This window comes from Danio aesculapii, chromosome 17 (genome assembly GCF_903798145.1).
Source record: "Danio aesculapii chromosome 17, fDanAes4.1, whole genome shotgun sequence".
Lineage (NCBI taxonomy): Eukaryota > Metazoa > Chordata > Actinopteri > Cypriniformes > Danionidae > Danio > Danio aesculapii.
Window position 1 is genome coordinate 21,110,266 of NC_079451.1, and position 14,275 is coordinate 21,124,540.

Here is a 14,275-nt window from a genome sequence, read left to right on the forward strand (position 1 = left end):
GGCTGGGCCAGTTGCCATTTCTGTGTGGAGTTTGCATGTGCTCCCCACGTTTGTGTGTGGGTTTCCTCCAGGTATAGTGCATGTCTTTGGACTGTGGGGGAATCATCTTCCATCTTCCCCCAGAGTCCAAAGACATGCACTATATAAGTGAATTGGGTAAACAAAATTGGCTGTAGAATATGTAAAATATGAATATGTAAGGCGTACATCTTGGTGGTTGTTCTCGCAGAACAAACAGGCTTATTAGCAGCCTGACACAATATAAAATGATTTTATATGTAGGCTACAGGAAAATTTCTTTCCAGTAAAATATTATTGCAAGAGCACAATGAAGGTGGGCTCTGTCATTATAGGCTAAGTAAAAAACATCTATTTTTGTTGCATAGATACATGCAAGACATCACTGAAAACTCTTGTGTTTTTCAAATCAAAAACACTTTCTATGTGGTTTGTGATAGTCTTGAGAATGGGGGCCCCAAAGAGGGGGAAGCAGGAAGTCCCGAAATGCCACTGGATAAACGTTGTTTATGCAAAACTTTGGTCAACTTTTGGCATCCTACTGATTTGTTTTTCTTTTAAAACAGCAACTTCATTGAAAATAATTCATACAATATCATTTAAAATGCTTTTGTGGACACGCAGCCTTAGCAGAAGTAATATCCTGGGTTAGTTGAGCTCTGTTGACAGCCTATCTGACATGCTGTTGAATAACGGAAAATGCTAATGTTGACTTTTCATTAGGTAAAAAAACTAAGAAAGAAAATGTGCTGACAGTTTGGATGGCTGCAGTATGCATCATATTCAGCCTATTGAATATTGCTTAAATTTTTTTGTGATGATGTGAATAAAATGGAAATGAGCTCAGCGTTTGCACTTGTAAGTAACAATATCTTTCTGTAGGGCGTTGGGACACGGTGCCTTTGGGGAAGTGTATGAAGGACAGGTTTTGGGTATGAATGGAGAAAACACAGCCATGCAAGTCGCTATAAAGGTGAGGGTTGCCAGATCTGCCTTTGAAAGCGGTTTCTGGTTTCTGTTAATTGATCCTGTTTTTCATCTCTCTCCATCCCTCAGACTCTTCCAGAAATCTGCTCTGAGCAGGACGAGATGGATTTCCTAATGGAGGCTCTGATCATGAGGTATTTTTGGCTGGATTATACTGAACATGTGTGCGACAGACCGAAAAAAGGGCGATCGGGCATTGTCATTCCAATCCTCTGCTCTCAGTCACCAAAACTTGAGGCTATAAAAGCTGTTCCTTTTGTTTTAAATGTAATCTGCGATTAGATCACATCTGTTGTTTGTTTTTGAGGCTGTGGCATCCTCTTGAGTCAGGCAGGACAGATGTTTTCTATGTAAATCATACTGTTGTTAATGAACAACATCATATCCTTCATACTTCATTCGCATGGGTTAGACTGGTGATTCCCTACCAGCGGATGTTTTGATTTAGATTTGGCTTTGTGCAGAAATCCTGAGATTTAAGTATAAATAAGTCATGTAATAATACATATTTATGTGAATTAACCCCAATCACATATTTATTTAGTTAGTCAGTTAGTTTAGTTAGTTATGAATTTGTGTAAATACATTCGTTTATGCATTCATGTATTTATTTATTGATGAATACATGCATGAACGCATGCATAAATAAATTCAGCTCCTGGTTTGTAGAAAACGAGGGTTTATTATGCTCATACTAATTATTTACTACTGAGCTTTATTTATATTGTATACAATAATTTAAATATAATATAATAATATATATTACATTACCGGTCAAAAGTTTAGGATCAGTTTTTTTTATTATTAATTTTATTTAATAATTTAAATAAAATTATTCTGCTCATCAGGGCGGTATTTATTAAATATAAAATAAATGTTAAAATGTTAAATATTTATTTGTTAAATATTTATTTATTACTTATTGTATGTAGTTTGGAATGAATATATGAATTACTGTTATTCCAGTCATTGCTTTTAATACTATTACCATTAATAATAATAATAATAATAATAATAATAATAATAATAATAATAATAATAATAATAATAATAATAATAATAATAATAATAATTAATATTAGAGTGATTTCCAAAAGATCATGTGACTCTGAATACTGAAGTAACGAAGCTGAAAATTCATCTTTAAAATCACTGGAATAAATGATTAAAATAAATGATAAACTACTTTTGAACAGTTATTTTATAGTGCAATAACATTTCACAATTTTACATTTTTTACTGTATTTTTGATTAAATAAATACAGCCTTGGTGAGCAGGATAAGCTTATTTTAAAACATTTAAACATTTCCTACTTCCTCCTTTTGACCGGTAGTGTTTATATAATATTTTAAGTCTAATAATTTTGTGAAGACTGCATTAAGTGTATTGAATGCAATAGTAACTAATACATTTTGTAAAGTAATCTAATTGCATTTATTTGATTGTTAATTTAAGCATTTATATATTCAGTTATTTATTCATAATAATTGACTTACAGAATTAAGATTTATTGATATGTAAGACATAAATGGCTGGAATACTAATATTTTAGGATTATTATTATTATGGAGACTATTAAGATGACTCATATACAGTTGAAGTCAGAATCATTAGCCCCGCTTTGAATTTATTTATCTTTTTTGAATATTTATCAAATTATGTTTAACAGAGCAAGGAAATTTTCACAGTATGTCTGATAATATTTTTTCTTCTGGAGAAAGTCTTATTCGTTTTATTTCAGCTAGAATAAAAGCAGTTTTTAATTTTTTAAAAACTATTTTAAGGTCAATATTATTAGCCCCTTTAAGCTATTTTTTTCTATAGTCTACAGAACAAACCATCGTTTCCTAATTACCCTAACCTGCCTACCTAATTAACCTAGTTAAGCCTTTAAATGTCACTTTAAACAGGAGGCTAATTCTGACTTCACCTGTGTATATATATATATATATGTATATATATATATATATAGGAAGGAAGGAAGTGAAGTTGGAGAGAAAGTAAAAGGATGGGATCAGGAAAGGTCGGCAAGCGGGGACTTGAACTCAGGATGCCCACAGCACAGTGGCATTGTGTAACGGCACTCTGACCACTAGGCTTTCAGTGCTGACCAGTATAAACAAAATGATGCATTTTTCACCTGTTAAACACAGAGCTCCTTAGAATGACCATATGTGACCCTGCACCACAAAACCAGTCTTTTGTTGCACTGCATTGTTTTTTCCAAAAGTCCATTGTATTGGTCACAATGATATTTTTTTTTAATACCTACAATACATAATTACAATATGAAGTAAAGATCATGTTTCATGAATACATTTATGAGTATTCATTCATTCATTTGGCTTAGTCCCTTTATTCATCAGGGGTCGCCACACAGGAATAAACTGCCAACTTATCCAGCATATGTTTTACTCAGCAGATGCCCTTCCAGCTGCAACCCTGTATTGGGAAACACCCATACTCTCTCACATTCTCACACATACACTACGGCCAATTTAGTTTATTCAGCTCACCTATAGTGCATGTCTTTGGACTGTGGGGGAAACAGGAGTACCCTGTGGAAACCCACACCAACACAGGGAGAACATACAAACTCTACGCAGAAATGCCAGCTGACCTAGCCTGGACTCGAACCAGCGACCTTCTTGCTGTGAAGCGAAAGTGCTAACCACTGAGCCATTGCGTCGCCTTTTTTAAATATTTCCTACCATAAATATATCAAAACTCATTTTTGGATTAGTAACGTGCATTGCTGAGAACTTCATTTGAACAAATTTAAACACGATTTTCTTAGTATTTTCCAGATATTCAAATAGTTGTATTTGGGCCAGATATTGTCCTGTCCTAACAAAGTACGCATGAATAGATAGCGTGTTTATTTAACTTTCAGATAATGCACAAATCCCAAAATTATAATTCATACATTTCCAGAATTTGACTGGTTTTGTGGTCCAGGGTCACAAATCTGAGAATTGTGGCTGAGTACTGTTATGACATGTTTTGATGTATGAAAATCAAGCTGACTCGTTCTTCCAGTCAGTAGTTCACTTGGGTTTTCTTGTGTGTCTGCAGTAAGTTCAGCCATCAGAACATTGTGCGCTGCATTGGCGTCAGTCTGCAGATCCTGCCACGCTTCATCCTGCTGGAGCTCATGACAGGAGGAGACATGAAGAGCTTCTTGAGACTCAACCGACCCAGAACTGTAAGCCTTTTTGTGTGCATTCAGACTTGGTACTGTCATATGTTTCTCAGTTAGCACACATTTTTGCTTTTATGATGGCGGTTTGGCCACATGTGGAGGAAAATTCTTTACATGAGAAAACAAACATTAACACATGCTATTTATTATTAAAGCACACATTTTAAGCTATTTCACAGGTTCATACTTTAGTTTAGGGCACTACAATAAGTTTACATCCATCAAAAGTCTAAACACATTAACATTCTCATAATATAGACTGAAGTGTAAGTTTTTTGAATGTGTGTTAAATCTCAATATTTTCATGTTCAGCGCAACATGTCTGTTTTCTCGCTCATTTTCTGTATGATTTCATTTATTGCTTATTTAAATACCCACATACAGTAGCAAAATATCTCTGTCTATGCTCTGGCCCACATAACCAACTTTTGCTTGGCCCACATGCCGCGGTGAATTATGGTACATGACTGGACCAAGTCTGGCTGAGCCTGAACTGGGCCAGATATGTTGGTATGTCAAGACTGCAATGAAATTAACAAACCCACGAAGAATTGCTCTTTATGGGTGTGCTTTTTCTCGAAGCAAACTGATTAGCTTTTTCCTTTATTCAAAAATAATAAAAATAGTTTAAACGTGGGTCAAGAAAGGCCAAACTTACATGGCCCACATATCCATTATTAGCATCTGGGCCAAATACTACATTTGATATCTGGCCCAAGAATTATGTTCCGCCTTAAAGATAGTCCCAACTCTGCCAAACCCGGACCATGTTTGGCCCACATACTGTAGGCCAGTGCCGGATGAATGCCTTCTGTGCTAGCTTTATGCCACATCTGGGCCAGAATTCTTTGCTACCTGGGTAGTGTAAAACAAGTCAATGAAGATAAGCAGATCAGAACTGAATTCATTTTTTGTTCTCTCTCTCTGAAAGTCTAAAGCATGTGCATAAATCTGCTTTTCAGACAACACACACTTAATGAACTGGGGTTTCTTTCACCTCTTTTTGTGCTTGAGCTGTCAAAAAATACCATAAAAGATGTCTAGTTGGCGACATGGTGGCTAACACTGTTGCCTCACAGAAAAAGGTCGCTGGTTCGAACCTCGGATGGGCCAGTTGCCAATTCTGTGTGGAGTTTGCATGTTCTACCCATGGGTTTCCTCTTCATTGGTTTCCTCCGGGTACTAAATTAAATTGTCTTACTTAAACTAAATTGTCCGTAGTGTATGAAAGTGAGTGTGTGTGGGTGTTTCCCAGTACTGGGTTGGAGCTGAAAGGGCATCCGCTGTGTAAAACATATGCTGGATAAGTTGGCGGTTCATTCCGCTGTGGCGACCCCTGATGAATAAAGGGACTAAGCCGAAGGAAAATGAATGAATGAATAAATGCCAGTTTTGGTAGGTATGGGAGGGGAATGTGAACAGTTAAGTGAATGAAAACCCATGTGTATCATTACATTAGATCTGTGCAGTTGTTTTAGTCACAGCCACATGATATAGATGCTATTAAACAAACAAATAAAAAAATCACTCACTACTCTTGACTGATTATTAAAGATATATTTGTATTTATGTAGTGAATATTATTATTCAGAAGGTCATGATTCGCACTTATTAAATAATTGCTTTGCATAGTTTTTATTTTACATTCTTCAGGGGATACAAAACACACACATACGTGAATGATGATAACTGACATGTTATTTTCATGTGAAATAATGTTTTTAAAGATGAAGGTAAATATTTCTTGTGTGGTTAATTATAGCTTATTGAAATGAAGCTGAGATTTAGATGTTTTTAATTATTGAGTGGCTGTCTAACTAATGACGTAATGTGATTGACTGTGGGATAAAAGAGTGGTGAGAAGATTGTGCCACACACTGAGGAAGGCATTGTGCCGAAATGTCTGTGTTTTGTATCACCTGAAGAATGTAAAATAAAAACTATGCAAAGTAATTATTTAATGAGTGCGAATCATGACCTTTTGAATAATATTATTGACAAGATTAACGCACCAAAAAAAGTTTTCAAAAAACCGCGAGCACACAGTGCAAACTTTATTACTCATTGTTGTGAATGTTATGACACGTTATTTTAAGTTTGATTAGGTAATTAAATTCATTTAAAAATCTATTTATTTATTTGTATTTATGTATTAAACCTGCACAAATGTGAACATTTGGATTTGTTTCAGAATTATTACTTGCTCTACAAAAAAAAGAGTTATTGAATATAATTTTATTCAATAATTCTTTTCCCTTTTTTTGTAGTGTACATTTTTGCAGCCCATTTTTGTCTGGTATTTGATCATGCTAGATAAAAACAAACAAGTCATATTTTTCTGTGAAATATTAATGGTATGTTTACTTTGTGAATAGTTTGATGTTCCTCAATTATTAACAATATATTCTAGACAAATGCTGTTGAAATGAAAGATAAGCATGTGCAATCTTTTTTTGGTTTGTTTTGGGTCCTAGCTGGCCCTGTCTTAACTCCAAAACCTAATAAAAGTATGTAATTTTATCTAAAAATACTTTTCATGTTGTGCATAACACAATCCTATTTGTATATACGCAGAACTAAACAGGCATCTAGTGGTCAACCCATGCTATCACAATTATTTTGGTAGCACCATCTGCCTCCAGTCTTTGGATTTTAAATGTGCTTGCTTTGAGTTTTCTATTTGTCATTTTTTTAAATGAAAACTGCTTAAAAGTGTTATGCAAACTAAATATATGCACATTTTAAGTTTCATAATTGTGCAACACACTTTAATACAATTTCAAAACAATGTTTATACACTTTTGTACATGAACTTCTACATGATATAACCCTGTTTACAGCCATAAAATGGCTTCAAGCACTATTATACAGATAAATTTCACACTACAGACAAATTCAGAAAAAAACAGGCAAACAATAATAAAAGATAAGTATGTTTTCAAACACAAGATCAAAGTGTTACATATGTATTAAGTATACATATGTTTGTGTGATGAAAGTGTACATATGAATTAAGCATACATATGTTTAGTTCAAAAGCATTGTCTTGTCTTCCCCCAGAACCATTCGTCTTCTCTAAGCATGCTGGAGCTTCTTCATATGGCCAGAGACATCGCTCTTGGCTGTCGCTACCTAGAAGAAAACCACTTCATCCACAGGTGATTGTCCTTACTGATCTCTGCCCTGAAGTTGCCTTCGTTGTCTCAATGAGTGAACAGAACACTGCTCTTCAGTGAAAAAATAGACACCATTAACTCCCTGCAGCTCTTGACCTTTATGTCTTGCACACATACAATACGTGTGTATGTGTCTATGTGTGTTTTCAGGGACATTGCCGCTCGAAACTGCCTTTTGACTTGCCCTGGACCAGACAGAGTCGCTAAAATTGGAGATTTTGGGATGGCCAGAGATATTTACAGGTGCTTGTTATGTTACATGCTTATTTTTTAAATAGTATTGAGCACACGCATTGAGTTTCATACATTGACAAATCCTTTTCAGGGCGAGTTACTATAGGAAGGGTGGCCGTGCCATGCTGCCAGTCAAGTGGATGCCTCCTGAAGCTTTCCTAGAGGGCATTTTTACATGCAAGACTGACACCTGGTAATAAACTTTAATTACTGAATTTAAAATAAACTAAAGTTTGTTGATTTTACTGTAAATGCATTCAGTTTCTTTAATTATAACTGCGTTTTGTTAAATGCAATATTATTAGTAGATCGGCGTTCGTTTATGTGAGGCCAGGCATTGTGGTTATTGCATGCGATTTGTCTCCATCTGCAGGTCATTCGGGGTACTGCTGTGGGAGATTTTCTCTCTTGGGTACATGCCTTATCCCTGCAAAACTAACCAGGAAGTGCTGGAGTTTGTAACTGGTGGAGGTCGCATGGATCCACCTAAGAGCTGCCCTGGGCCCGTGTAAGTATATGTATAGTGCTGCTGCAGTGAATAATTAGCCATAAGTTCCCTTGAGATTTTTGTATTGGTTTTATTATTGGAGCTTTTCAGTTCAAAGATAAAAAATACTTGGCTGTTTTTTGTTCAGTGTAAACTAGCCACACTCCCAACACACAAAAAAATTTGTAGTATTTTTTTTAGGAATTGTAATATAATGACTTCAGCACTGTATAAAAGCTTTGTTACTCAGACTGAGAGTGGATCATGGGTCTAAGCTAAATGATTTCTGAAAAATGTTCTGTTAGAAACTATACAGCTTTAATGAAATGTGCCTCATCACTTTTAATAAAGGTTATGTAATAATAACTTTGCTTTCTTTTAGTTATCGGATCATGACACAGTGTTGGCAACACTGTCCAGAACACAGACCAAACTTCACAACTATTTTAGAGAGGATCAACTACTGTACACAGGTAAAGCAGAGTCAAAATGTGACAGATTTATTTTATTTGAATTGTATTTCTTTTAGGTTGAATGTAGATTTTATTTGCTTGGAGAGCAGAACTTTTTACGCTCATCTTTTAAAAATATAACGGCTGCTTTATTGTTGTATACATAATAAAGACTCTTTTATATGTTTTTATTAGTAGCCTACATATACTGAGAAAAATTGTGAATCATACTATTATTCAATATATACCATGAATTGGATTTTGTTTGTTACTTAAAATGTTTTTACACTTATGGTAACTGCATGAGCCTCACATGTTAAAATCATATGTGAAACACATGTGGACCATATTTGTAGAACATGTGAAACAGAAAAAACATGGTTTGGATAGTTTTAATTTAATCCCATCACATACAATTCATTTTTGAAATTGATTAAATGAATTTTTGAAAATTAAAATGTTACAAAACCTTCTATCAAGTTTGTTTAACATGTTTAAAACCATGTGTTGTTGACATGTGAGTCTCATGTGGTTCTTCTGTAAGGGCGTATAGCATATTTTTAAATAAATATTATTCAAAAACAGTTTTGTATATAATTCAAAATCAGAACAATATGTAAAAAGAGAAAAATAATCATGATTTAGGGGTGACACGTTGGCGCAATGGGTAGCAATATTACCTCACAGCAATAAGGTTGCTGGTTTGAGCCCAGACTGGGCCACTTGGCATTTCTGTGTGGAGTTTGCATGTTCTCCCCGTGTTCGTGTTGGTTTCCTCCAGGTGCTCCGGTTTCCCTCAAGTCCAAAGACATGTGGGACAGGTGAATTGGGTATTACTAAACTAAATTGGCCATAGTGTATGTGTGTGAGTGTTTCCCAGTGCTGTGTTATGGCTGGAAGGGCATCAGCTGCGTAGAACCTATTCTGGATAAGTTGGTGGTTAATTCCGCTGAGGCGATCCATGATTATTAAAAGGACTAAGCCGAAAAGAAAATGAATAATTGAATAACCGTTATTCATTATATTTCCTGACTCAATGCTGTTTTTCCATTTTTTCTTTTTCTGTCACCTCCGTGAATTCTCATCTTCATCTCACATCCGTTGCTCCATCAGGATCCTGATGTCATCAACACCCCTCTTCCAGTGGAGTGTGGTCCTCCTGTTGAAGAAGAAGGCGGCACTGTAATTCGCCCTGATGGATCAGGCAGCATGACCCCTCTTCTAGTTGCCCACTCTTTGTCCCAGGATGCTTCCCCTCGAACAAGCATCACCAGTGTCACTCCACAGGCCCTCAAACCCCGTTTGCAGCTACAAAGACCAGTCCACCTCACACAAGAAGTGGGCACATACCGAGAGACACTGGAGCCCTGTTGGGCTGAGCCTGTTCCTGCTCCAGGAGTCTGTCCAGGGCCATGGCTTCAAGTCCCAGAGCACCGGCCATGCTCCAGGAGTAGTTCATCATCGGGCAGCCAGAAGCTAAAGAACAAGACTAAAAACCTCTGGAACCCCACCTACGGTTCCTGGGTCCTGGAAAGCTTTGGACGGGGAAAGTCGGCCCTGTGCCACACTCAGTCTATGCCTCTGTCTTGCAATCCCACGTCTGTTTCTGCCCCGTCCTCCACCTCAGAGCACACAGACCCTGGAGTAGAAGTTAACGCAAATGTTTCAGCTTCCCCACCTCCATCTGCTGCACCCTTACAAACTACATTGACTCCCACAGCTGCTCCCTCTAGGAAGAGTCCCACAGGGGCTGCGGGTGTCTCGCTTGCCACTGTTATGGACTTAGCAAAGCTTCAGAGCTTCCCATGTGGCAACGTAAACTACGCGTATGATGAACAGAGCTACGAGACTGAGAGTTTGCCTGTGGTTGTGTCCAAATCTCTGGAGCCCAGCACCAGCTCTGCAGCTACATCTTCACTGGTTGCCCTCAGCCAAGCTGCCACCTTCATCCACAAACCATTGGTGAAGCGTCATGCCAGTTACGGACATGAGGATGTAAGGAGGTACACCCAGCCTGAGAAGCCCACCAGGGACAGGGATTCTGGCTTTTCCTTGTCTGAAGACCTGAGTGTCACCCCTGTGTAGCATTGAAGAATGGTCCGACTTAGGAAATGCCTCATTTTTTTGGTGTTGTATAGTTTTGAGGTGTTTTTTTATGTGAACTGTAATGGATTAGCTGGACCTGGGGTGTCCAATCCTGATCCAGCTCCAGCTAATGAGTCTGAAGACCTTGATTTGCTAAATTTTGCAGGACAGAGGCCCTCAAAGAGCTGGTTTGGACACCTCTGAGCTATAGGCAGAATGACAGGTTAAGGCTGGAATACACTACACAATAGAGGTCCTCATTGATTCGACCCAAGCATGTTCCTTGGACATGGGGCTTGGGTTACTGAAACTAAATGTACTTTTTGCAAATGGACTTGATAACACCCAAAAAGTTTTAGGATGAAATGACTTGATTTTGTCCACAAAACTTCTGTCAACACGAAACTGTGTCACTTCACTTTGAAAATCACACAGCCCCAGGTCATTCCAAACATAAACCCCTGCAGAAACATGAACCCCAAACCCCATTGATAGAAAACACAATGAAGTCAAGAGTCTGAACAACACGTTTATTATTTTCTAACTGAATGTATCCATAGTCTTAAGCTTTAAAGTCTGTATTCAGTAAACACAGCACAAACCGTCATGCAGCTTTTTGGATCTTGTGCAAATCAGCAGACATTTGGTAGCTGATGTTGACTGAAGACTGAAAAATTGGTATGAAAATCTGGACAAATGTTATGTAATGTATTCCAGCTTTTAAGTACTGTCAGTTGATAACCAAGTGCATGAAATACCAAAAACACCAAAGACATGAGGATACATGACCAATTTGCCATTAAGAGGCACCTCTCCTGAAAATGGCTGATGATTTCTATGAAAACTTCCACTTGGCTAATAGCAGCCCTTTTACACTGGATTCACGTCTACTGTCAACACTGTGAAAACACATGACGTTCACTTATTTAAGTCTTTTACTACTGATTAGTCATCATTAGAGATGAACATAGATGTAGGTTAAGATGTCCTTTGCGAATTTACATTTCTCAGCAGGTTGCTGGAGTTTATTCGAAAATGTTCAGACCTCACATAAACAGAAAATCATGTTATATATATATATATACCACATAATTATTAATCTGTGAAATCTAGTACAACTCAATATACCTTTTTAAATTTAGTGATTCGACAAAGCTAAAACAAATAGAGGAGTTGGCCTTAAAAGGTCAGTTCACCTCAAAATTAAGATTCTGTCATTATTTACCCACCCTCAAGGTGTTGCAAACCGGTATGACTTATTTTTTTATACAGAAGTCATTTTTCAGTGTATTGTCTTGCCTGTTCTTAAGATGAATGCCATGCTTACCAAGGGCGTTCACCAAGCTATTGCAAATAGCACATAGCAAAGTCCACAACACATACCAGCTCAATCACACACAGAAACACATTGTTTAAGAATTTTGTTCACCAGCTGATGGAAATATTGACAGCTAATCAGAATCCATCCTGCAATTACGAGTTTGAGGATTTAAATTGACAGGCAATAAACAGAATAAATAAACAGAACACTATTATATATGCTGCTAACACTATAGTATATATAACATTATTATTATTATATTGGTGAGAACATTTAAGTCATACAAATTTGGAACAATGTGAAGGCGATAATACCTTTTGAAAGCATTTTCATTTCATTTTTGGAGAATTATTATACAGAAATGATTGAAGAGGTATATTAAAAAGGTGTAAGGCACCTTTAATCTGAGTTCAGGTGATCTATACAGGGTGTTTTGACTGGAAATGAACATTAAGGACCATTTATTTAGACTAGATTTGGTGTTTTGCTCTGTTTTGTCTTGAAACACGAACACGTTTATAAACAGTAAGTTGCCTTTTTACTGAAGGGGTGCATTGCTGTGATACACTGAGGTAACTGCAAGGACTTTACAAAGGTATTGCCCTAGAATATGCTAGAAGTTAATGAGGCGTGTGATGCAGGGTGCAATTGTTGCGGCTGCTGTGGAGATTGTATTGATTTTCACGTCAATACACTCCTCTAGGGAGCTGTTAAAAGACATAAGCATTTTTGGCAATCTATTTTTTAGTACTTAATGCATAAATAGAAGTGCGTTTTATCTCCAAATGTCCTTATACTAAATGTTTAGCTCCCCTGTGTTAACTGTGATTTTGTTTCTGTGCATTACCTCACATGCAGAGAAATTACAGCAAACACGAACCGCATAACACCTCAGTGTGTGTAATATGATGCATGAGAAGTTTGAGTTTGAGACTATTCTTAGGTCTTATTACTAATTATTACGACGGATTTTGTTAGATATAGTAGGATAATAATGTTTTCATGTGTAGAGATTTATTTGTGTGGGTTTTTATTATTATTTTAGTCAGGGACTGCTGAGAGAATCATTATGCAAATGTACAGAAAAGGAGACAGAAGTGTATTTCCACAATATTAACTTTATTTTTGTCTTGTTGAAGTCAAATAATTTGACCGTCATTTAAAGATCATAAAAGGGGAAGAATGATGTATCTATGCTAATAGAGGAATTACAGAAATAAGTCATAAGTTTTGACTTAAAGGAACACTCCGCTTTTATTTTGTAAATAGGCTAATTTTATACATCCCTAGAGATAAAGAGTTAAGTTTTGAATCTAATAAGCCAATCTCCAGGTAAAATCACACTTTTAGCTTAGCATAAATCATTAAATCAGATTAGACCATTAGCCTCTCACTCAAAAGATTTTTGATCGTTTTCTTTTTTAAAGCTAGACACTTCTGTAGTTTCTTTGTGCACTAATACCAGTGGATATGATATCACATAACTAGAAATAGTGCTGCATAATATGCTTGCACTTGCTGCAGCCATGATACAGCAGCAAAGTTTCTTGATTATTACGCCAAAATGAGACTATAGTTTCAGGCCACATCGGCCTAGAAAATAGCAACTTTTCATTTTCCATCTGTCTTAGTACACAATGTAACTAAGAGTCGAGCTTTAAATGAGAAAATTATCAAAACTTGTTTTTAATTTTTTTTTTGAGATGCTAATGGTCTAATCCGATTCAATTATCTATGCTAAGCTAAGCTAAAAGTGCTCCCGCCAGACCTTGAGATCTGCTGAATAGATTGAAAAATGGTGAAAATCAACTGTTTTAATATAGGATATGTGTATAATAAGCCTATTTCCCTTTAAAAAAGGAAGTGAAGTTTTCCTTAAAGACACGACACACAACTCACCGTTCAGGTTCTTTTACTTTTTGTAGAATTCTAACTGGATAGAAGCGTAGAAATAATTTTACTTTAGCCAGGAAAATGAGTGCTGTATTCTTTGATTAACATTAATTTCTCTCTAAACTAACCCTTATCTTATGTAGCTGTAATATTTAACCTTACTATTTTATTGGTATTTGTTTTATTTTTTTTCTGTCGGTTATCACTGCCAATATTCTGCATGCGTCTTGCTTTTTATGGAAGACTCTGCAGGGACTCATTTCTAACCAGCCAGATTAGAAATGTACATCACATAAAGAGAATTTTAAAGTACATGTAACTACCTGTATTTTTTTATGTTAAAATATGGACAATATAGCAAACCTTAAATAAATTGTTTTGACTACAACCCTGATGTGGAGGAAAATGACTTTCAGAAA

General features: G+C 36.3%; 1 protein-coding gene across 1 annotated transcript in view; it reads left to right on the forward strand.

The window, feature by feature from the left end:
• ltk (leukocyte receptor tyrosine kinase) overlaps positions 1-14,244 on the forward strand; it is a 91,978-nt gene extending 77,734 nt beyond the window's left edge. The window contains exons 21-29 of the mRNA XM_056477183.1: positions 901-991; positions 1,075-1,139; positions 4,082-4,211; positions 7,269-7,366; positions 7,535-7,627; positions 7,710-7,811; positions 7,992-8,126; positions 8,488-8,578; positions 9,671-14,244. Of these exons, the coding sequence (XP_056333158.1) occupies positions 901-991; positions 1,075-1,139; positions 4,082-4,211; positions 7,269-7,366; positions 7,535-7,627; positions 7,710-7,811; positions 7,992-8,126; positions 8,488-8,578; positions 9,671-10,642 (1,777 nt within the window). The 3' untranslated portion in view covers positions 10,643-14,244. The remainder of the gene's footprint in view (positions 1-900; positions 992-1,074; positions 1,140-4,081; positions 4,212-7,268; positions 7,367-7,534; positions 7,628-7,709; positions 7,812-7,991; positions 8,127-8,487; positions 8,579-9,670) is intronic.
• The last annotated feature ends 31 nt before the right edge of the window (positions 14,245-14,275 follow it).